This window comes from Odocoileus virginianus, chromosome 2 (assembly GCF_023699985.2).
Source record: "Odocoileus virginianus isolate 20LAN1187 ecotype Illinois chromosome 2, Ovbor_1.2, whole genome shotgun sequence".
NCBI classification, from domain to species: domain Eukaryota; kingdom Metazoa; phylum Chordata; class Mammalia; order Artiodactyla; family Cervidae; genus Odocoileus; species Odocoileus virginianus.
In genome coordinates this window covers 69,887,507-69,912,279 of record NC_069675.1, presented here as the reverse complement: position 1 = coordinate 69,912,279, position 24,773 = coordinate 69,887,507, and the positions used below count along the sequence as shown (strand labels likewise).

The following is a 24,773-nucleotide window of genomic DNA, read 5'->3' as shown; positions in this document are numbered from 1 at the left end:
GGGGTCCTGCTGTGGCAACATACCTTCTTGAGTTTCTTGGTTTTGACCTCCACCTCCTGCTGCAGGGACGTGTAGGTGCCCCGTAGCTCCATGGTCTCCTCGTCCCGGAGCATCATCTCTTGCTGCATTTCCCGCTCACGGCGTTTCTAGGCCGGGGCAGGGGACAGGGCTCAGAGGAGCAGCACATACTGGGAAGACCCAAGGGAGCTCTGCCTGTCATGGAACCTGGCTCCGTCGTGGCCACAGGAGCCAGGAGGGCACAGAGAGTGTCTCACAGCCCACATCCATCGCTCCCATCCCATCCTTAGTGGAGGCCTATGTGAACCTTCTTCTCAGCTCACAGGGCCACACTTTTGCAGGCACTGCCCACATGGAAGGAGACCCTGCCCCTAACCGCTGGAGCCTTCCAGGGGTGGCGACCACATCCACTGATGCCCGGGTACTGGCTTTTCAGCTGTCTCAGCCTCTCCTGTGTAGTATCACAGCTGATGGGTAAGACCAACAAACTGTGGTTCTGTAGAGGGTGCCCTGTAGAGGGTGACATCTTGGAGAGCCAGCACCTGGGCGGGTGGACCCATGGGATGCAGAGCGTTAGGTTCTCAGCCCTGTAATTCCAGGGACCCTGATATGATGACTCACTGCCCTTAGCCCCCCGACCTGACCTCAAGGCCATGCACCCCCCGGCGATCTAAAGCCCCCAGTCCCACCTGCTCAGCAATCTCCTGCCTCTTTAGTTCGAGCATCTTCTGCTGCTCGTTGGTGTGATCCATGATGTTCCTGCCTCCGATGAGCAGCTTGCTCTCCATGGCCTGGGGACAAAGAGGGGTGAAGAGATGGGTTTTCCAGGGGCCAGAGTAGCCCCAACTTGAGAGGTTTGGCTTCCCTGCCCTTCCAGGAAGGAATAGAAGATGTGTCCCAGATGGGGGCTCATGACCCTCACCAAGAAGGAAGTTTTCCCCTCCAGCCTCATGGGCCCCAGCACAAGGCTCCCATTGTCAGCAAGACCATTAGGTGATACAAGGCAGGAAGCCCTCAGAGAATATAGGGCACCTGATCTGTTTGCTTTGGATACGGATGGAAGGCTGGTTCACCATGCCTGGGGAAGGGAATGCGGGCGGCGATCTAATCCTGGCAACCAGGACCAGCTGGTGTTCAGGAGGCGGGGAGATGCAGGATACAGTCCCTGAGCAGCCTGGCCCTTTAGCTAACTGGCTCCTGACTCAGGAAAGGGGCTCTCATTCAGGCAGCAGGAAGGGGTCTGCTCTTCAACTGGAAAACAGAAGAAAAGTCATAGGGAGAAGACTCCGCAGCACTGAAGGGCTTTTGGAGATGGCCAGAAAGACTTGAGCTCCACCCACTCACTGCAAGGTCTTAGACCAATTACGCTTCATCTCTCACATCTGTAGCCCTGGGGCCGCCCCTGCTCTCAGATAGCCAGCAGACATCCGCTGAGCCGTTACGGGCCAGGTGCCTCCAACTTTACCCCTAGAGAGACCTCAATCAACAAGGAAGGAAGCTAAGAGCAACTGGCCTCAGGTCATGCAGCTGGTTAACAAAGAGGTGAACCAGTCTCCCCGCTGAGCCCTGTGCCAGGCGCAGCCCCTCACCTGGTGCTTGGCACAGACATTGTGTAGGTGCTTATTGAATCTGAAGCTTAAAGAATAACAGCCACGGATAAACTGTGCCAGTTGTGACTACCTAAAATGCATTTTCACTGTTGCTAGTCTGAGGGTGCTGCCCAACTGTCCTCTGATTTCATCCCAGGCCTCCTGGAAGGTTGAAATCACCTTGAGCCACCAAAAGAAACTGGCTGCCTCCCCACTGGAATTTTTTCCAGTGGAAGTTGCTGACCGACTGAGGGCTCTCAAAGCAGGGAGTGCTGGCAGAAAAGGGGGGCAGGGGGTCCCTGTGTCCCATACATCGTGGATGACAGAGCAGGACAGGAGTTGAAGGTGGCTTTTGGAGGGGGTCAGAGGTGGGGCTTCTCCCAAACCAGATACTCTAGAGAAGACTCAAGTGAGGAAGGCACAGGGCCACAGCTGATGCCCTGCTTTTTTCTACCTTATTTAAAGACTGGGGATGAGGGTAGAGAGAGAAGCAAAGGGCAAGGAATCAAGAGGAAGAAAACAATTCTTTTCTCTGCACCTGCTATGTGCCAGGTGTCTCACACTTATTTCTGCTAACAACCCTTTAAGCAGTGGATCTCAGATTTTGGTGTACATTAGAATCACCTGGGGAGCTTTTAAAAGGCTCAATAACCAGCCTACACCCTGAAAGTGTTAGTCGCTCAGTTATATCCAACTAACTCTTTGTGACCCTGTGGACTGTAGCCCTCCAGGCTCTTCTGTCCACGGAATTCTCCAGGCAAGAATACTGGAGTGAGTTGCCATTGCCTACTTCAGGGGATCTTCCCAACTCAGTGATCAAACCTGGGTCTCCTGCATTGCAGGCAGTTTCTTTACAGTCTGAGCCACAAGGGAAATCCAAGACTATACCCTACCACCAGTTAAATTGGAAATGGAAGTGGGTAGGGAGGTGGTGAGGTCCAGGCATCGGTGGATTTTAAAGGTTCCCAGGGGATTTTGGGGTGCAATCAAATTGGAGAATCACTGCTTTCTGCAGTCCCCAGAAGCAGCATTATCTGAAAACTTGTTAGAAATGCAGAATCTCCGGCCCTCCACAGGCCTAGTGAATCAGCATCTGAGACCCCATCCAGTAACTTGTGTGACATGCTTTAGGGAAACTCAGGGAGGTTAAGTAATCCATCCAAGGTCACACCACGGCTGTTGCATATAAATGGAGACTCCAGACCCAAGTCTGCTTGATTCCCAAGCCCAGGCTCTTCCTACTGCAGACACTGTCAGTGTTTTAGGAAGCAGAACCTGCTAAAAAAAAAAAAAAAAAAAAAAAGGCAGCATTTTCCAGCAAGAGGAATCGTGTCTGACTACTCTCCAAGAGTTCCCTCAGGGACAGAATAGATTATTCCAGTCCACGAGGAAGCCGATGGCCAGAACTTAAGAGGTTAAAATGCTCCTGGCAGGGTCCTACATCAGAGGTTACTCTGTGGGGGAGGGGAGAGGGAACAGAGAAAGGGGAGGAGAAGCAGGGGAAGGAAACAAACAGGCATCTCTCCAGATGGAAAAATGTTCAAATGTCAGAAATCATGCAAGAAAGGGTGCACAGGGTGAAATTCCAACTTCACAGATGCCCCCAAATCCCTGCAGGTGGGAAAGAGCAGGAGAATTTCTAGGCCATGTGAACGGACCAAAAAATGGCAGGTGAGCTTCAGTTAGTTTTACATTGGGGAAAAAAGTAATCCTAAATCTTCATTAAATGATAGCTGTGAGCAGTCAGTTATAAACCACAAAAAGAGGAAAAGCAAGGAGTAATTCTCTATGGTTCCCAGAAGACATTGGCTTAATATGCTGTCACAGCTAAAAAAGCCAATAGTATCTGGCCAGGTACCATCACCAACGCTTTTTTGGGAACAAAACAAAAATCATTCTACCCTAATATAAAATCATGATGCAGCTGAATCTGGAGTACTGTGTATAGTTCTCTCATTGCATCTCTGGGGACTTGAAGGAGAGAGAAGATTGAGAAAAGGGCGGCTAAAACCATCCAAGGGTTTAAAAAAAAAAATAGGACTCTTTAGTTGGCAAAGACAAAGAAAGGTTAAGAGAATGGACCTGGAAACTATACCATCAAAAGGTGTGAAAAGGAAAGATCGAGGCTTTTCTAATCAACCTCTAGTAGGGAGAATAAGAGCTTATACCTTGAATTTTTAGGACAAAGGGAAATTCTTCTTTACAGAAGGTAATAAATTTATGGAATGTGATTATCTCAGGAGTACTGGATTGAATAACTCACAGTTCATCAAGGGATTCTGGGGACATATTTTTAACCTTTTATTGTCTTTCTCTGCTTTCTGAAAAAAAATTTCACTAATGTCAAAATAAGCACAGAAATAAAACAAACTGGAAAAAAAATTCACATATTCCTCATCATAGCTAATTAGCTTTTTACCCCAGATTTTTCCATATGCACACATCATTTTTTCATATCTATAGATATGGGATAAATATAAGTTTGCTGCTGCTGCTGCTGCTAAGTCGTTTCAGTCGTATCCAACTCTGTGCGACCCCACAGCTGGCAGCCCACCAGGCTCCTCTGTCCCTGGGATTCTCCAGGCAAGAATATTGGAGTGGGTTGCCATTTCCTTCTCCGAAATATAAATTTATATCCTGCTATCAAATAGCTCAAGAATTTCCTGAACTAACACAACATTGTAAATCAACTATTCTCCAACAAAAATTTAAAAACAACAGAATTTTCTGTTACTTTAATGATTGCATAATATTTGAGCTTCCCTGGTGGCTCAGATGGTAAAGAATTCACTTGCAAAGCAGGAGATTTGGGTTCAATACCTGGGTCAGAAAGATCCTCTGAAAAAGGGAATGGCTACCTACTCCAGTATTCTTGCCTAGAGAATTCCATGGACAGAGGAGTCATAATATTTAGAGTGGCTAATTTATAAAATAAACCCCATTATAAGAAATTTTGTTTGGTTGGTTAATATTTACAATAAACACTCTTATGCATATAATTTTTTTGGACATGCTGCTCGGCTTATAGGCTTTTAGTTCCCAGACCAGGGGTTGAACCTGGGTCACAGCAGTGAGGGCGTGGAGTCCTAATCACTGGACTGCCAGAAAATTCCCAACTTTTTTATCTTTTAGATGATTTTCTTAGAAGGAAATTATAGAAGTGGACAAAAAATTATAAACATTCTGTATATCTTAGAACATACTGTCAAGTTACCTTTCTAAAAGTTTTACCACTTAAAACCACTGCCAGCAATAAATAATGGAACAGTTTATTAGAGTCACAGTCATGAAGTATTATCATGATCTTAAATTTGGCTTAATAATAGATATACAATTGAGTCTCCTATTTATATTCTCTGTACCTCTGCGGCAGGCTTGCAAAGGTTTGCTCTCTCCTTTGCCAACATGCTCTTTTATGCTTGCTTTTTTGTGTTTTGGTGATTTTAAAGTGAGGAGATGGACCTGACTCAAAATAATTCTTTGTTTATTCAGCCCCCACCTTCTCCGGCTACCCACACCCAGCTCAAGAAGCCCAGCTGGACACAGGCAGGCTTTAGGCTGCCACTCAGGCCTGGAATCTGATGCATCAGTCAAAGCTACCAGGGTTGCGAAGTCCTGAGGCTCCTCCCACTGCCACCCCCATGCCATGGTTCCCAGGATTGGTTTCTGTCCTGGTTCTTGCTCATCAGACTTCGTGTTAGGCCTCCTCCTTGGACTTGGAACTCTGTTTCAGGGTTTCTCCTTCTGGCCAGGGCCTGGGCTCCAGGAAGAGAATTTCTGGGAGATGACTGACTGCCCTTATCACCCCATTCCATTCGTCTACTGCTCCTTCACGTCTCTGCCTGACCCGCCAGGACCCAGCACAGACATGGTCTGAATGACAGCCTTATCGGTTTCTTGCCAAGTCTTGTCCACTGGCCCAGCCTACACTGGCAGTCAGGCCAGCCTGATAGAACCTGTCTTGTGCTAGAAAAGGGGGCTGGTCCTGGCACAAAAATCTGGGGGTGTGCCCCAATTCAGGTGCAGAGTCTGAGCTCCCCCTTCTCCCCAGCCTCAGTCCATTACTGCCTGCATCACCCCCAAGCTCTAAGACATGTCATGTGTGACTTTGGTTCTTTGCTCCGAAACAGTTTTCTGGTGGTTTTTTCTTTTCTGCTTTTCTCAGTTCTCTGAGGATACCAGTAGCCATCTCCTCCTTTTCCTCAGAGATCTCTGCCTTTATCACCTAAAGAGGGCAGGGGACAAGGATGCCTCAAAACCCACTTCAGGCTGGAAGGGTACGAAGCAGAATATGGGGTTTCCAGTTCCCAGGAAAAGCTCCCCAGAGCTCTTAGCTGCCCCAGTTAATGCTGCCTTTGCGATTTCTCAGGGAAAAAGAGTCCAGGTGGGTGGAGCCTGTAGACTGGGCTGGGTTTGGTTCTACTGGTTCTGAATATGTCCAGTGTAACTAAAAGGCCAGCAGAGGCTGTGGGGGCGGAACAGGGCAGGGAGCTCCAAGGACACGGTCTGACTCTTGTGAGAGGGAAACAAATCACCGGATAATTAAGGTGACCTCAGGGAATCATCAACCCCAATGCCCTGTGCTTCACAGAGGAGGAAACTGAGGCCCAGAGATGAAGACTTCTAAGTCTGGAACTCATAATTAAGGAGTTGGTATGTGTATCTGTTGAGGCTTCCCAGGTGGTGCTAAAGATAAAAGAATCTGCCTGCCAATGCAGGAGCCGCAGGTTCAATCCCTAGGCTGGGAAGATCCCCTGGAGGAGGAAATGGCAACCCACTCCAGTATTCTTGTCGGGATAACCCCATGGACAGAGGAGCCTGGGGGGCTACAGTCCATGGTGTTGCAAAGAGTCGGACACTACTGAAGCGACTGAGCACTCATGCACATGTGTATCTGTTCCTATACTGACTACACACTTTCCAATTGATTTCCCAATTTGATTAGGGCCTTTGATTAGGGTATTAGAGGCAGGTCAGCTGCTGTGACAATTAGCAATTTACTGACCAGAGACATATTAACACGTCTTTTGTTACCCAAATGTTACTGACTGGAGTGTTTCAGTATTCACTTACATAACAAATCACTGGCCACAGGCATTATTAGTTCCTGCAAAATTCCCCCAGTTAATAGCCAAATTCACCACAGGGACCAGGCCAGCCTGCAGATACAGCCTGGGATATTCAGAAGCTCCCCTCTTCCGATTCCACGAGCAACTGAAGTGCAAAATCAGGAGTAGAAAGAAGGCCCAGTGCTCATTAAATGCTGATCTGGAAAACCAGCAAGGAGACAGCCAGGCACAGCCAGCCACCCTCTGAGGAGATACCATCAAGTATGATTTTACAGAGAAGCCAAACAGGCTCTGCCTTGTGACTTCCAGCTAACCTATGACATTCTGCAAGAGACAGGAGTCCTGGCTGACACTTGCCATATGCCTATGGCTGGGTTGGGTCCTTTTTGCATTTATCATCCTATTTAATCATCACAAGAACCTCACGAGATAATGAATATGATCCCATCCTCAGACAGGTGAGGTGACTAGATTAAGGTTATGGAGACAGTAAATGGCAGAAGTAGTATTTAAACACCAGCCTCCTGATTCCAAGTCCTTGTGCCACAGTTTTCTCCTGGATTCGGGCAGGAAAGTGCCCTTGGGGGAAAGCAGCATTTGGTCTTTGCACCTTTGCCAACTGAGGAATCATCAGGAAAGCTCAGGGCCCCATTTCTTTCTCTTCCAGATGAAACAGGCAGGGTTCTGCTGAAGATGCTTCTGCCTGTGTGAGGTTCTTATGGGGGCCTCTGAGATGAGTGGGATAGAGTTCTTAAGTGCGTGTTTGCGGGGAGGGCATCAGTATCACTAGGGTCCCTGAGAGAGGGTGAAGCCCGAATGTTCATGGGAAGGGCCACCTCACAAGTTCCATGGTGGAAAGAAACAAAGAGCACTGGGTCTATCAATCAGAGAACATGAATCCCGGCACACACTCTGCCATCCCATTTGCTAAGAAATCTAGGGCATTAGTTCTTGGACTTCAGTTTTTCTCATCTGTAAAATGGGGCAAATACTCACTAACTTTGCAGGCTTTGGTAAGAATGGTGAGCTGGATAACAGGTGAAGAAATACCTCGTAAATGATAATGTACAATCAAATGTCAGAGGTTACTTCCTGGTGCAGTACCTGATTGACATCTATCCACCACTCATCACACAGAACAGAACAAACAACCAGTGCAGCAATCCTAGGTCCCACCTCTTAGGGAATACAGCCATGCCTACAGTCACAAATCTGTTCCTCCTTTTGTGGCCTCTGGTTATAGATCTTGAGGAACCAGCAGTAAGGGAAGAAGAAATGAAAGAAACAATGGCGAGGGGAAGAAGAATAATATTTTCAGTGATTCTCTGCCCTCAGGAACATAAATCAGGAAACTGAGTCTGAGTTTCCTGCCTTGGGTCTCCTTGGATGCCTCACAACACTACATGCTAGTAATTCTCTCATCCAGAAGAAGGAACAATTAGGACTTCCCTGGTGGTGCAGTGGATAAGAATCCACTTGCTAATGCAGGGGACATGGGTTCAATCCCTGGTCCAGGAAGATTCCATATGTTGTAGAGCAACTAAGCCTGAGCACCACAGCTACTCAAGCCCATGCACCTAGAGCCCTTGTTTCATAACAAGAGAAGCCACCTCAATGAGAAGCCCTCACACCGCAACAAAGAGTAGCCCCTGCTCACTGCAACTAGAGAAAGCCTTCATGCAAAGAACATCCAACGCAGCCAAAAAAAGAAGGAACTATTAGAGATCAGGAAACATATTGGCCAGAGAATGAGATGAGCCGGATTCTACTTCCAGTCTTGCACTGGACAAGACATGGATGCCCAGAAATGCTTCAGTCCACCTTGGAGAAAAACAGGAAGAAAAAAATCAGCTCATCTGCTTGAGTAGGAAAACCACAATCACTTCAGATCTGATCCTTAACTCTGTCTTTCTCCTCTACTTCGTTCACTTATTTGCATTGTCCTAGAGGGTTTCTCTCCAACACTAGGGAAGAAAACCCAGCCAGACAAAAGAACGCTATTAATACAATGTCAAAACTGGATGAGACCTAAGGATGCATAAAGTGTAGACTCTGTAGCTTACAGACCCTGGGTCATTCAGCCTCCAGCTTCCAGGCAATGCTTGGTCATTCCTTTCCAGCCCTCACTGTTCCTCATCCAGGCTAGTCTCTAAACCTGGGCTACCATGAATCACCAAATAGTGCAGAAAGCAAGGAATCATTGATTGATCACTTCTTACAGAACCAGAAGGGGAACTGACTTGTCCAAGTCACAGGATTACCAAAAACCGAGTACCGTTAAGAATTATTCTCGACCCTGGGTCTCCCTCAATTATTCATTTAAGCCAATCTTCCAACCATGTGTTAACACATTTCTTTTACATATTTTTCTTCTTTAAAAATTCTAGATTTGTTTCTAACAAAGTAATATAGTGAAAGTGAAAGTCGCTCAGTTGACTCTTTATGAGCCCATGGGCTATACAGTCCATGGAATTCTCCAGGCAAGAATACTGGAGTGGCTAGCCTTTCCCTTCTCCAGGGAATCTTCCTAACCCAGGGATCAAACCGAGGTCTCTCACATTGCAAGCAGGTTCTTTACCAGCTAAGCCACAAGGGAAGCCCAAGAATACTGGAGTGGGTAGCCTATCCCTTCTTCAGCAGACCTTCCTGACCCAGGAATTGAACAAGGGTCTCCGGCATTACAGGACGATTCTTTACCAACTGAGCCACAAGGAAGCCCTATATGCTTGCTGTTAAAAAAAAAAAAGTAAAAAAAGTATAAAGTGAAAAATAAAAGCCTCCTTCCTATTATTAATAAAATCTCTAGAGATAACCATTATTAGTGAGTTCCTGTGATTCACTCCAGAAATTTAAACAATTTAAAGACAAAGTTAACCCTACCTATTGATTTATATTCTTGGCCATAGTGGTCAAGAAGATTTGTTGATTATATGAATGAACAGCCCCAGACTGAGGTCTGAGGCTGGGGTTTGCATCATGTGTAAGGACAGAGATGAGTTAAGCATCTCAGCAGACAAGAGCTCCCACTGGGGCCTGTTAGCCAGGGATCTGGCATGAAGCTCCCTTTCTGAGTTGGTGATACAGGGTGGAGGGAAGATTGTGAGCTTTGGAATCAACCAGATATCGGTTCATATTCCTGGCTAACATTCATAAGCATGTGACCTTGGATTGTCCCTTCATTACTGTGCCTTAGTATCCTCACTTGTCACATGGAGATTAAAACACTACTATTTCATGGTGCTATTGTGAGGACTAAATAAAACAACTCAAGAATACAGTGAGTACTAGACACTGTGCACGCATGCTCAGAGTCATGATTGACTTTTTGAGACCCCATGGACTGCAGCCTGCCTGGCTCTTCTGTCCATGGAATTTTCCAGGCAAGAATACTGAAGTGGGTTGCCATTTCCTTCTCCAGGGGATCTTCCTGACCCAGGGATCGAACCCATGTCTCCTGTGTTTCCACATTTGTAGGTGGATTCTTTACCACTGAACCACCCAGGGAGCCCATACTTGACATTAAGCATGCACTAAAGAAATGGTGGCTACTATTATTACTCCAATTGTTGTTATTATTCTGCTGGCTCACTTGAAGAAAGAGAAAGCCCACAGGTCCATTACTTACCACTACAGACACAGTTCAGCCTAGGGCCTGGTTCCCCTCAGTTGAGTACATCTGAGAGCAAAGGGAGACAACTAAAAAGTAAGTCTTGAGTCTGACCAGGATTTAATGACCAAGAATTTCTCAGGATATTCAAAATTCTAGATATACACCAACCCCCTAGTGCAGGGACCCTACAAGCTCAGAGCACTGGAATCCACCTTACACAGACTTGTCATGGCCGAAGAGTTAGACTGGGTGGAAGTGAGACCATTTCTTATCTACTCAGGCTACCTGATTCAGCAGCTCTCAGGCCCAGTCAGCCCCAGAAGTGCCCCCAGACTGGCCAGGGGCAGCAGACTGGCAGGGCACAGATGGGAGGGCGTGCCCTTCTCCTGTTGAATTCCAGGCCCTTCCTCCTAGTCCTCAGAGCACAATAAGAACATTATGATAGCCACTTCATCCAATCTTGTGCTGTCTGGGGGCTGGCGATGACTAAGGGCAATGTGATAATACACTCCTCTAGCCAACACACAGAAAGAGAAACCTAACACTGGACCAAAAAGTCTGCTGAGTCCCAACATAACTTGAATCCCAGAACCTCTGATGGAAATGTATTAGTCTTACATACTTCCTGCAGGTCAGATCTTTATATTACAAAATGCACCCGGCTCACAGCGATTCTGTTAACTGATCACACCACCAGGGATAGGAAGGAATGTAAGTCACTGCTCTCAGTGGTGCCAAGAAGCCATGGACTCTGACCTAGATGCCAGACCCAGCCTGGAGCTCTGGTTACTTGCTTCTCTCAAGGATCACAGAGGACTCAGCTGGAATGGGTGGTGGCAGTGGTGGGGGGTGAGGAGGGCAGTGTACACAGTTCCCTGATCTCTTGGCCCTATAAGTCTCAGAGGGTCTGGCATGGGGCTGGTGTCCCTGGGGACATGGGGAAGGAACCAAACCAGCTTTGGGAACACAGGTGCTCCCTGGATTATTGGGGATTCTTTAGAGACCGGACACACCCCTGTTTGGAGACTAACCTCAAGATCATTCCAGTGCTCTCCTCTAAAGCACTTTCTCTTCCAATTGGGGTTTCTTCTCCCCAGAAATTCTGTTGTCCATCTCTTCACCCATTCTCTCTCTCTCTCTCCATCTTTCTCCCCAACTCTGACTCCATTTGTCTTTCCTCTCTATTTCTTTCCTGTCTTTCTTCCCATTTTTTTCTTCTCCTTGTCTTTCTCTAACCAGTCATGATAGGTGAAAATATCCTCCATTATTGGTTGAATTCATACATTAACATGTAAATCCTATCACCTTCATTTTCAAAAAGATGAACTGAACACTATATTTTGCTTTAAAAAAATACTACTTTTAACAATAAAGGACTTTGAAGAGGAGGGAACTTTAAAGATCACCTAATTCAATGGCTTTTCTGGCTTGTGAATCCCTCTAGAGCAACTGTGATACTCAGCTTCTCCTTGGACACTTCCAGGGATTGGAGACATTATCTCTTGAAGCAGATCAATCCTAACTATCAAGAAGCTCTTTCCAAAAAATAAAAAATAAAAAAAATTTTTTAAATTAAAAAAAAAAAAAGAAGCTCTTTACATTGAGTTTAACCTGCTGCCGTAATTCCCACTCACTGGTTACCAGGACAACCTGGGATATAAAAACAGTACAATCAGCAGAAGGGCAGTGAGAAACATCCTAAGTTCAAACTATAGGGTAGAGGAGTTGGCTGTTAGGTTCTCCTATCACTTTCTTAGGTAGGTGACATTGAAGAGAGATAACCAGACTCTGGAAGGTCTTGAATGCCAAACTAAAATGTGATGTGTTTAACATATCAGAAAGATAGCCAAGTGAAGACATCCATTAGGTAATAGAAGATAACAGTAATGAAGCTATTATTTATGAACGCTTACATGCCAGGAACTGTGCAAAGTGCTTTAATGTTGATTATCACCTTCTCAAGAGCACTATGACATAGGTACTACGATTATCCCACTTTATAGAGGAGGAAACTGAGGTCTCAGAACTGGTAAATCAGGCCTGCCTGACTCTGATATCACCTCTGAATATAGCATTCTACAAAAAAAGGTCAGCAAAGACCCAGCCAGGAGATCTTGATTTGGGAGTCACTTACATTAAGGGAAGGAGGGTCAAGAACAGAGGGCCAGGGGTCTCATTTGAGCCCTCTTCTACAGATGAGCCCCTCAGCTCCATCTCCAGTCCTGTGCGTGCTTTTAAACTCCCCTGTTGGGACCTCCCCGGTGGTCCAGTAGTTAAGACTCTGCCTTCCAATGCGTGGGGTGTGGGTTTGGTTCCTGGTCAGGGAGTTAAGATTCCCATATACCTTGTGGCCAAAAAACCAAAACATAAAACAGAAGCAATATTGTAAAAAATTCAATGAAGACTTTTAAAAAATGATCCATAACAAAAAAATCTAAAAAAAACCAAACCTCCCCTTCTCCATCTCCCGCTGTTCACTGGACTCTGTTACCTCAAATTCAACACATTACACCCACTCCTGTCATTTTTCACCACCTCCCCAGCAATCAGTCCTGGTATTCATAATTCTTTAAGCACAAGAGAGGATCACACTTTATGTCAAACTGACCTGGACTCAATTAGATTTGCCATATACAAACCACGAGGCCTTGGGCAAGTCACAAAATCTCGATTATCTCAAGTATAAAAGGGAAACAGTAATAACACCTTCTTGGAAGGTGTCTGGGGGGATTACATGAGATAATCTGGATACAATATATAGTATAGGGTTTGGCACATGATAAGTGCTATGTAAATGGCATGATTCTTGCTATTACTGATGTTTCTTGAGCTTCAGACTCCTTCTTTTACAAAACTATTTACGGTGAACCCCAATGCTGAGAAGTGGGAGGAAGAAGAGGGACCAACAGAAAGACAATGAAAATTCACGCAGTCTGTACTCTCCGTAGTGACCTCATCCCTCTGGCTTCAGGGGCGGCTTCTGCAGGGTCTCTTTCCCATACCCACTACAGAGAGAGCTGGGCTCTAGCCAAGTAGCCCCCTCCCTCCACTCCCTCCAGACCTACTTATGTGGGGATCAACAAGCAGTGTGTTGTTTCTACCTCTTCCAGTCCTCTCTTCATTTCAAGCCTGCATTTTGCATCATCTGCAGCCCTTGCCTCCCCTACACACCCTTCTTTCCCTCTAAAGATCTAGAACCAAAGCTTTAGAAATCATCCAGTCCAAGCCCTCAAAAAATTAAGCTCAAAATGAAAACAGTCATTAAAACATGTTCCTTGCACAATGAAAGTGGGCTTTCTCTCTCGATCCACCCACACACATTGCATTCTCACGGCCATGAGACTGCACTGTGCACAAACACTGGAATTGCCATCGTGCAGAGCTGTAACCTCAGCCACGGGTCTGGCCTGTGGCTTGACCAACTCCCCCTACCTCTCAGGTCTGGTACGCTCTCAAGCCCCCCAGAGACACAGCAGAAGTGTGGATGGCTAATGACTACCCAGAAACAGGGCGCTGAGGACAATCACAAACCCTCACACGTTTGCACACCTCGAACCCCCTAAGGCTCGAGGTAAATATGAGAGGAGATGAAAGGAGACTCCTAGGAGATAGGCATGGTGTTTGTACACAGTGAGGGGAGAACAAAGGGAATGAGGACCCTAGAAGTGGTAGGCAGGAAAAACGGGTGAGACAGACTGTAAGATGAGTCAGAGAGAATGAATGAGGGCACTGGGTCGCATCAGCTACTGCTCAACTGCCCCCAGGGGCGGTGTGAACTGGAAGAAGGGAATTGGTGGTGGGGGATGAGAAGGGGAGCTGATGTCATAACTCAGAAAGCGGGAGCTAGAGTGTGTCGAACATGGGGAGCAGAAACTCATTTGCAGGAGGGACCCGAGCTCCCGCCATCTGAGGGCTCCTAGATCCTTCTTGCCTGGCTTGCTCCCACAGCTGCAGGTTTATGGCAAGGCAGCTGAGATGGCAGGGGAAAGAAAGCCTTAAGCCAGAAACAAAGATGTCAGTCCTGGAGATCACTGGACCCCTGCTTGGCAAACAGAAGCCCCCCAGTGGCTGTTAATGCCCTCCACTTATTTAGTGCTTTCAACTTATTTCACATGCCCTCACACTAATGATCTCACTTCATCTTCAGCACAACCCTGTGAACCAGGCAGACCTGGGATTATTTCTACCATGCTCTTCCCCTCAATACCCAGTGGATCCCTCAAGAGCCCTCAAATTGTTTCCTCCATCCTACAAACAGCCAACTCTGAACCAGCAGTGCCTTAGGGAGACTGGGGTCCTCTGTCCAGGCTCCCTTCTGGGCTTGCTGGCTGCTGTTGGTCCTGGGCTGGGTGTGACAAGAAGTCACAGGATGTGGAATCATTCCTCTCCTGGAATTTCCCAGACGCCCCTCCCCCTTTGCTTATATCCGAAAACCTGGCACATAATGACCATGTCACCCAGTCTCCAAGGAGCTGCGTCAGACTTCCCTTCATTAGGCAAATGGAAACCCGAGGCCTAGAGAGGCAAAGGCCTTCGTCACGAGTCATGCAGAGAACACATGGAGGGATTCAGGAAGACTTGGAAACAGCACAGCATAGACCTGGGTTCCAGTCCTGACTTTGCCACCTATCAATCCAGGTCACTGAGACCATGACCAGCCTTGGTTTTCATCACTGTCAAATGGAAATAGCAATACTCATCTCTGGAGGTTGCTGTGAGGATTCCATGAGATCAAAATATGAGAGTTACATAAAAATGAACTACTCTGATTATCAAGTAGCAAGGTAACAACAGCAGGACTCTAGTGTAATAGAAAGAAGCTGGACCAAGTATAAAGAGTCTGGCTCACCTGTGTGGCCCTAGGCGAGTCTGGGCCTCAGTTTCCCAAGGCCTCTGGCAGTTGTAAGAAGGGGGATTCAGTGGGCTATGCCTCTACTCCAAGAATTCTGGCACTGGCCACTGATCTCTTGACTGCCCCATTATCTGTGCTCGAAGAATCTTAAGGAGGGAGCCAGGGAGTAGCCAGCAATGGGAGATCCATTGTTCCCAGTGGAAAGGATCCCAGTGGATCCTTTGCTCCATCCCTTCTACTCATTTCCTCAGGGCCAAAGAGCACCCTTTTAGCCTCTTTTGCCCCCTGGCTTTAAGGATGGGTGGAGGTGGAGAGCAATGGGTAGTGGTGAGGCTCTTGGTAATGAGACTGATGACACATCACCCCTGTAAGATTTCCCAGTGGAAAGCACTAGACTGCCCAGATTTCCTTCCTCCTGGGAGAGCTGAGTCTAACTATCCTGCCTTTTACATCCTGCTTCTTCCAGGAGGGCCCCAATGTGCCAGGCCCCTGATCCTTTCTTTGAGGAAGAGGCTCAGCATAACCCTCACTGAGCTCCTGGTGGTGAATTAAATATTAAAGAAGCAAGGCCAGAACCCCCCCCCCCCCCCCGGGTGCAGCAGCACATTCTCACAACACAGACAATGGTGTGCAGCTCAACTGTCCCTCCTCCAGCTGCTGCCACGCTCCCTCCCAGGCGGTGCTTCCCTGAGCCCCAGCCCACACTCCTGAGAGGGACTAAGAACAACAGTGCTTTGCTCTCGCCAGCAAGACATCAGCTCATGGTTCCCTGCATCCTTCCTCCAGTCCTCAGTGTTAAGGACTCTATGGACCTGGAAACACCTGGGACAGGAACTCCTGGCATCTGTGACAACAAAATTTAACAGGTCGGTGGCCAGCCAGGCAGGGGGACCTCTGCAGCTTAGCTCCACCGGAGCATGGAGGTGTCCCTGGGGCTGGGGGAACGCTGAGGCCCTGAGATCTCTCAGGGCGATGGGGAATTGGGTCTTACTGGGATGAGGCCTGGGTGTAAGAGCTAGCTTGGTTTGCTGCTCAGATTAGAAGAACCTCAGAGACCACCCAAGCCAACCCTCTATTTTACAAAAAGGGAAACTGAAGCTTGAGGAAAGGAAGACACAATGAACACAGGGTCACTCAATGAGCTATAGTACATCTAGCCCTAGACTCCAGGTTTCCAGTGTAGAGCCGGAGGCACTCTCCTACCCTCTGCATGATCTCCTTCCTAAGATTCCAAGCAACAGGCCCTGTGGACTGCTGGACTTCCTTCACGGGGAGCAGGACCCATTCATAGTCCCACCTTGCCGTTCAAGATTTGAAAGGGCCTAAGGGCCAATGGTTCCAGCTCGGCTCTGCTACTTTGTAGGATGGAACCTCATGTCACTTTTCTGAGCCTTAGCCCCTCACCTGTAAAAATGGGGGTTTAGCAACCAGGACCCCGGATAGCTACCGTGAGGATCAAATGAGAGCAGTTATGGAAGCTGTGAAGTGTTATACAAATGTCAGGTATTCAAGCAGCATGAGGTCTGATGGTGCTGCAAAGGGAAGACATCACAAGGGGGGTGGCTAAGCAAGAGTGAGGACCCGCACCGAAATGAGGCTGAACACCTGCCTGGCTGTCCACGGACCTGACCAGTTCTGGGGGCCACCAGCAGAGACTGCCAGGCGCAGATCAAGCCAGCCCAAGCTCACTGGCTCAAGACTGCCTGCCTGCTTTTGCTCTGTGTGCGAGTGTGTGTTTCCTCTTAGGTGTTCCTCAGCAGCTCTGCCTGGCAGCCCAGAGCCACAGAAATCTGCCTGGCTTCTCCAGGGGAGCACGTGGCAGAAGGGCAGGACACTTTGCTTCAGGCCAGATCACAGATCCTCAAAGCAAAGCCTGCCAGCCCAGATCCCTCTGGGGGCCTCTGGAGAGCCCCTGCTCCCTTGGGGACTCTTACCTTGTACTTGGCGGCGAGCAGCTCTGTGGCTTCCTGCTCCCGCCGCAGGTCTTCCAGCATCTTCTCCTTCTCCTCCAGCAGCTTTTGCTTCTCCTCACTCACCAGACTGCGGTCATCCTGGATGGCCGCCTTCTCCTCCTCTAGCCGCTCCTTCTGCTCCTGCAGGTAATTCTCCATGTTCTTGTCCAAGGCTGTCTCCAGGATGGGCTGGGGCGGGCGGTGGTTGTTGTTGTTATCATCCTCCTCTTCGGCCACCCAGGCCTCGATCACCGGTCCCTCCGGGTACCCGGCTGGGGCTGACACGGCCTTCTTCCTGCGGCTGCTCTTCCTGCGGAGTCGCTTTCCCAGCATCCCCTTCTTCTCCAGCTGGGCCTTCAGGCGGGCAATCTCCTCCTGGAATTCCCGCAGCAGTGTGTCCTTGGGGTCCTCATTCACCCGGGGCTTGTTCTTGATGTTCTTGGCCCGGTTGGCGAAGCGCAGGGTGGAGAGGCTCTCGTCATAGCTGTGAGAGGCTGGCCCCAGGGTGGCCACCATGATGGTCTTGGCATTTCCCCCCAGAGAGTCCTGGAGCAACCGGGTCAGCTTGGAGTCCCGGTAGGGGATGTGGGTGCTCCTGTTACCCGAGAGAGCAGCGATCACGTTGCCCAGGGCAGACAGCGACAGGTTGATTTTGGAGGCTTCCTTCGGCCTCTCTCCACCACCGCCACCACCCCCTCCACCACCGCCACCACCAGTGGGCTGTGTGGCGGTCCCTCCAGCGGTGTTGGGGCCTGCTTTGTTCTGCCTCTCGCTACCGGCCAAGTCCACCAGGTTGAGCTTGCCCACACGGATGTGGTCCTGGCCGTCTGAGCCACGCTCACTGCACTCCACGGTGATGACAAAGATGGCATGGGAGCGGGAGCTGACCTCATTCATATGTGTGCTGCCTACCGCCCGGGTCTGGTTCCCCAGGTTCATCACATGCTCTATCTCCTTGACATTCTTGGTGACGAAGGAGGACAGGTCCTTGATGTAGACGCCTGTCTCAGGGTTTTCCTTCAGCTCGAGCCTCTTGCCTGGCTCCTTGGAGAGCAGGTCTCGAATCTCCTCCTGGTAGATCTCCAGGTAGGAGGCCCGGACCAAGTACTGCTGGTTCTGGGAGCGAGAGATGTGGGTGAAGATATGCTCAAAGGCATTGGGGATGACCCCGCGGAGCTCGGGCTCCACCCAGGTCCCCTGCATGGTGTAAGTCTTGCCCGTGCCTGTCTGTCCATAGGCAAAGACAGTGCCGTTGAAACCTTGAAGCACCGAGTCTACCAGGGGCCTCACGGTTTCATCATACAAGTCTGCCTGCTTGGAGCTGGCATCATACACGGCATCGAAAGTGAAGGTCTTGGGCAGCTCCCCCAGGGCAGCGCGGGGGTTCCGCAGGGTCACCTGGCCTAGTTTCACGTCCATGGTCAGGATCTGCTCGTGACCAGCAGCCTCCTCCTTCCGGCTGAGGGGGCGGCACCGGGCCACCACCTTCAGGGCCTCGCTGGCCTTGGTTTTACTGGCCATCTTGCTGCTCTGTCCTTCCTGCACACCCCTCACCCCCGGCCCCCCTCCGCAGCCTGGGTAGTCCTGCTGTCCTCCCTAGGTCGGGATCAGCGGGGCCGGCCCAGCCCCCAGGCACCGTTCTTCAATCAGCATGCAGCCTCCTAGGGTGGAGATGCTGGGAGCTGGCCCCGCCGCTACTGCAGTCCGGGCCTCCACCGCTCTCCGGTCCTCGCTGCACCGGCTGCGGAGGGAGAATTAGGCAGAATCGCCGGGCAGCCGCGGGAGCAGCGCCTGCCGAACGGCAGTACCCAGAGCCCGCCCCATGCTGGGGCAGAGGGAGCGCTGCCGTAAACAGCGACGGCAACAATGAGATAAAGGAAGAGGAAAATGGGATGGGGGTGGGCGGCAGAGCTGTCTTCTCTTCTCCTCCTCCTCCTCCTCTCTAGGGATCCATGGCGGGGGGTGGGGGGGAGGGTGCTGCAGGTTCTGGGGGGCCGGGGGGCCCGGGCCTCCCAAGGGCAGAGGCTCACCTGGAGTCCTCTCCCCCAGCTGGGGGATCATTCATTGCAGCCAGCGCGGCTGCTGCAGCCTCAGCCTCCGCCTTCCCCGCCGTCGCCACCGGAGAATGAGAGAAAAACAGAAGGGGATGGGGCGGAGCAGCCGCGGCAAGAGTGATGTTGCCGCCGCGCTGCGGCCCCAGCTAAACCGCCCGGCTGGGGTGGGGCAAGGGGCGGGGCCGCGGGGCGGGAGACGCGAGCCAGGCGTGGCCAGTGCGCTGGGGACCCGGGTGCATCGCCCGCCCGCACCGCCCCCCCCGCCACGCAGACCACCCCCGCTCCGGAATGACAGGCTCCGGTGCCGACCTAGGTCCTGCACCCACCAGGCGGGTGCAGCGCAGCCACCGCCCGCCGTCACCCCATTGGGGCGGGGCATGCTGGGAGTTGTAGTCCTGCCTTTGTTAACCCGGTTCTGGCAGGTTGCTAATGACTTCTCCAGTCCGAGAGGCCCCTCCCTCTCTGGTCTGCAGCCTCAGGAGTGACTGTTGAGGTTGCAGCCTAGCTGCGGGAGGATGCGGGGTATCCACTGCCCACACCTGTTTCCTCCACAGCCAGCATCCTCTCTCTCTCTCTCTTCTGCTCCTGCCTTTCTGCCCGCAGACCCCTACATGTCACCCCCTCCCCTTCAGTGTGTTGCCAGGCATTCTAACGCAGAAACGCTTCTTGACCGTCTTTTCCTCCCTGCTCTGGTTTACTTCTGGCCTTCCTTTTCTCTCTCCTGGAACCACCTTCCAGCTGATTCTCTCTTAGCATCCTTTCTGCACATGCACTCTGGTCCCCTCCCCTCCTCCAATACCAGCCTTCCATATTGTATAAAAGCCTCTCCATCTTCTGACTCCTGCCACTTCCCAGACTCACTTCCAGCTACTCCCCTAGAGAGAACCTGTGTTCTACACATTCATTCCTTTGAACAGAAAAGCAGAGACATCACTCTGCTAACAAATGTCCGTATAGTCAAGGCTGTGGTCTTCCCAGTGGTCACATTTGGTTGTGAGAGCTGGACCATAAAGAAGGCAGAGCACCAAAGAACTGATGCCTTCTAACTGTGGTGCTGGGGAAGACTCCTAAGAGTTCTTTCGATAGAAAGGAGTTCAAACCAGTCAGTCTTCAAGGAAATCAATCCTGAATACTCATTGGAAGGACTGATGCTGAAGCTCCAGTAGTTTGATCACCTGATGCAAACAGCTGACTCATTGGAAAAGTCCCTGATGCTGGAAAAGATTGAGGGCAGAAGGAGAAGAGGGCATCAGAGGATGAGATGGCTGTATGGCATCCCTGATGCAATGGATATGAACTTGGGCAAACTCTGGGAGATGGTGAGGCACAGGGAGGCCTGGCATGCTGCAGTTCATGGGGTTGCAAAGAGCTGAACATAACTGGGTGACTGAACAACAACAAGCGCCTGGTAAACCCCAGGCCTCATTCTAGGAACTGGACCTTCTTGTCCTCAGGCACTTATACTGAAAACCAGGTTTTGTTACTTTCTGGCTGTTCCATGCTGCATCCTTGTGCCTTTGTAATAACTCTTCTGTACTTGGTGCCCTGCCCTTGCCTCCTCTGTGAAGCCTTCCCTGACCAATCTCTTTTCTTTTACAGAGAGAGACACATTTGCATAGAACAAAACCTGGACTCGAGCTACAGTTCTGATCTCCACCCAACTGTGTGAATTTTGGCACACAGTTTACCTTGCCCTAGCCTTAGTTTCCTCATCTATTTAAAGCCATTGGTTTTAAAGTGGTTGTGAGGTTCAAATGCTACTCCTGATCATAAAGTACTGTACCAATGAGAAGACTCGTTTTTAAGAAAGCCCTTAAGACATACATGTGTCCTGGCTTGGCTTGCCTAACAGTTCTGCTTCCTTAAGTTTCCTGGACAGACCAGGTCTACCTTCAGCATTCCACTTTCGGACTGTCATATTTTTTTTTCCTCTAGGATACAAATCAAGTATAATTTCTCAACTCCAGGGACCAAGCCAGTGTCCTACTCCTGTTCCATTCTGCAGAGGGGAGTTGAATCTATGCATTGGGTCTGACTTGTCCTTATTCTCCCATCTTGAGGCCCTTCTTCACAGAGTTACCAGAAGAATCTTTCCACAAAACATTTCCAGTCATGTTATTTTCTGTCTGCTCAGTTCTTCAATTCTACAAAACCTGTCTCCTCACCTCCTACCCATCTTCAAATCCCTGGTACCCAAATGCTCGCTCAACTTGAAGCTTAGCTGGTGGCTTCCCTACTTCTGAAGTTCCCTGACCTTCCTCAGCCCTCTCTTTGACCAAGTTCTACTGCTTGGGATTAACTTGGCTTTTGAACCAATTACTGGGTGAGGTTTTGGCTTTGGCAACCTGACTTCTGAATGGACCATTTGGCTCTTGAACTGTTTTCTTGCTGCACTTGGCTTTGGTTTTTGGACTACCCTTTCTCTGCTTTGGCTTACCCCCTTGGCACTAGAGTGCTGAATAAAGGGGGTTCCAGCCCTGTTCTCCCCACTGAATGTCACCACCTGACAAGGCACTTGCCCAGATCCTCCCACATGGGAGGGACACTGGAGACTATTGCTTACAAGTTGTGTGGCCCTAAGTGAATTATTCAACCTCTCTGAACATCTGTTTTCTCAGTGGGAAAAGTGAACATAGGAACGCTTACTGACTCACAGGGTTTACCTGAGAATAAAGTCAGATAATGTATGTGAAAACTCACAGGACATAGAAGATATTCATGAAATAGTAGTTTTCCTTCCTTTTGTCCTTTGCATGTAAGGTTGTTCACATTCTGTGTCTCCTAAAGTCAGATAATGTATGTGAAAACTCCTAGGACATAGAAGATATTCATGAAATAGTAGTTTTCCTTCCTTTTGTCCTTTGCATGTAAGGTTGTTCACATTCTGTGTCTCCCTTTTTTGGCAGTCCTTAACCAACTGACCTCTTTCAACCCCAACATTCAATGTTGGAGTTTCCTAAAGCTTGGTCCTAAGTCTTCTTTTCCTTCCAATGCTACCCTCTAGTGATCACTATAGCTTATGGCTTCACTCTGTGTTTAAATGATTCCTAAATTTCTACCAGTCCAGACTTCTCTATTCTCCACTTTATATATCCAATTCTCTCATACATGCAGTCACTTGGATGGTCCAAGTACCTGAAGTTGTACTGTGAACACCAAACTCATCATTCTCCCCTCCACACTTGCTCCTCCAAGAATGTCCCTAGATCTGTAAACAGCTCTTCCCCTACCCTCAACACATCTGTTCAAATGCCAGATTCTATCAACTCAACTTCCTAAATATTTCTCAGATCTATCAACTTCTTCTCCCTTTTCACAGCCAATGTCATGACCCAAGCCATCATTTTCACTGGCCTGGCTTCCCACGGGAGTGTCCAGTCTGGTCTCCTTAGGTCTATTCTTACTTCTACCCGTTCATTCTCTATGAAATATTTTTTAAAAAACACTTGTCTGGGATTTCCCAGGTGGTCCAGTGGCTAAGACTCTGTTCTCCCAATGCAGGAGATCTGGGTTCAATCCTTGTTCAGGGAACTACATCCCACATGCCACAACCAAGATTGAAGATCCTGTGTGCTGCAATTAAGACCTGGTGCTGACAAAATTTTTTTTTAAGTAATCAATATCAGTTGCTAAGCAAATGAATGAGAGTTCAAGACAAGAAAATGTGGAGGCAAGACAAAGAAGTGACGGTAATAAACTCATATTTGTAGAGTGATTTTCAGTTAATAGAGTATAATCATATACATTACTCAGTTTACCCTCACATCAATCCCCTAGGAAAAGAGAAAATATTAATATCCCCGTATTGTGAGGGCTCTAAGCTTCAGGCTAATCAAGTAACTAAGGAAGGAAACCCAGTCACCAAGTGGTCAGTCTTCAGACTCCTAAACTGAAACCCTGGGGGTCTTTCCTCTTTGTCACTGAGAGGGCTTACTGTAAAGATGGCAGAACAGTTGCTTCTTAGTTCTGGTTTAAATGAGTTTCCTAGGAGTCCAGACTCATCATCTCCTTAGAGGGAGGAAGAAGCTCCCTTTGCTGCATTTCCTTTGACGATGAAAGTTCTTTTTTCCCAGGGGATTCCCATACCAGCATCTTCTTCTGGTATGGTCTCAGTAACAGTCAGCGTGAGACTATGTTAAGAAGGCAGAGTTGGTTGTTCAGTAACCCACTGGGGTTGGGGGGTGGGGTGGGGTTGGGGCCTGCAAATTTTCACATGTAAGTAAATCAGTATTTGTTTACCTTGCAAAAACAAATTCTACCAGCAGAGGGAGATATGACTATGTGACAAAGTTACTAGATGGGCTACAAGTTTCTGGGTTCTCAATCACTGTGAGATTATCTAACTCAAAGGTTTCCAATTGTGTCCAAGTCTAGATTACTCATAGGTCCTCTTCTCCCAGAAGCTTATTTTTTCCTGTCTCTGCTGTAATATTTTTCTTTCTTTTTTTTTAAACTGGAGTAGAATTCCTCTACAATCTTATGTTTGTTTCTGCTGTACAATGTGAATCAGCTACATGTGTGTATCACCTCCTGCTTGAGCCTCCCTCCCACCCCCCAGCTCACCCCTCTAGGTCATCACAGAGTACCGAGCTGGGCTTCCTCTGCTTTATGAGAGCTGCACTGACATATATACACTACCATGGGTAATTTTTGGTAAATGGAATTTGAGCCAACTGCTAATCCCCAAAATAAAGAAAAGAAAAATCTGAAAATTAAATACTGAATACCGAATACTAAAAAGAGCTGTCCTTAGTAGCTACCATCTATTGAGCACCTAATAGGTGGATTACATTTGTTTTATTTAACCTTCACACTAACCCAATCAGTAAATGGCAATATTGGGTCATAAGCCTAATTTCTCTAACTCCACCACCCTGTACTGGACCCTCAGGCTTAGCTCTCAGTCTGCGTCCCACCTGGACTACACCGACAGCCTCCTCAGTAAAGACTTTCCTACCCCTTCCAGGCTTCAGAGGATCTCTTTTTTCCTTACCTCCTATGGCAGTTACCTTCTGTTTTTTTTTTTATAGCTTTTCAAATTTGGGGGGCACACTGTGTGGAATGCAGGTCTTAGTTCTCTGACTTGGGATCGAAACTGAATCCCATGCAGTGGAAGTTTGGAGTCCTAACCACTGGACCTCCAGGGAAGTCCCTAGCTTCTGCTTTTTCTAAATGGTATTATCCATCCATCAATGAAAATATCCTGTTCCCCAGCTGCCTTTCTTAGACTCTGCTGTATTTACGTTTCTTATTACAGAAATGATTTAAGAACATGTTTTGAAGAGTTTGATCCTCTATAGAATTGCATGTCCTTTTAAGAAAAATATTATACTTATTATTGACTCCTTTTCCTCTTTCCTTATATGCTATCCATTAAAAAAAAAAAATCCTATGTGGGTTCTTTCTACAAAAATCTATTGATCCTGACTCCAAAGTACAGCGTGCCACCACCATAGTCATTCTAGTCCGTGCCACCTTCATCTCTTGCCTGGACACTGCGGTAGCCTTTAACAGGAATCCATGCCTAGACTCCCTCCTCCACAGCACAGCTAGGGTCTTCCTTCTAAACTGTAAATCAAATCACACCACTTCCTGTTCTCAATCTTCCAGCAGCCTCTCATCACTCTTG

The 24,773-nt window shown here is 48.5% G+C and overlaps 1 protein-coding gene across 2 annotated transcripts in view; it reads right to left on the bottom strand.

The window, feature by feature from the left end:
- Window positions 1–19,456, bottom strand: part of KIF3C (kinesin family member 3C) — a 33,750-nt gene extending 14,294 nt beyond the window's left edge. The window contains exons 1-4 of one of the 2 annotated variants that reach the window (XM_070450698.1): window positions 19,121–19,456; window positions 17,073–18,831; window positions 708–809; window positions 24–146 (exon numbers count right to left, since the gene is read on the bottom strand). In XM_070450698.1, coding sequence (XP_070306799.1) covers window positions 24–146; window positions 708–809; window positions 17,073–18,611 — 1,764 coding nt within the window. In that variant the 5' untranslated portion in view covers window positions 18,612–18,831; window positions 19,121–19,456. Of the gene's footprint in view, window positions 1–23; window positions 147–707; window positions 810–17,072 lie in introns of both variants that reach the window. The other variant, XM_020913859.2, reaches the window with a different exon arrangement.
- Window positions 19,457–24,773: the final 5,317 nt, after the last annotated feature.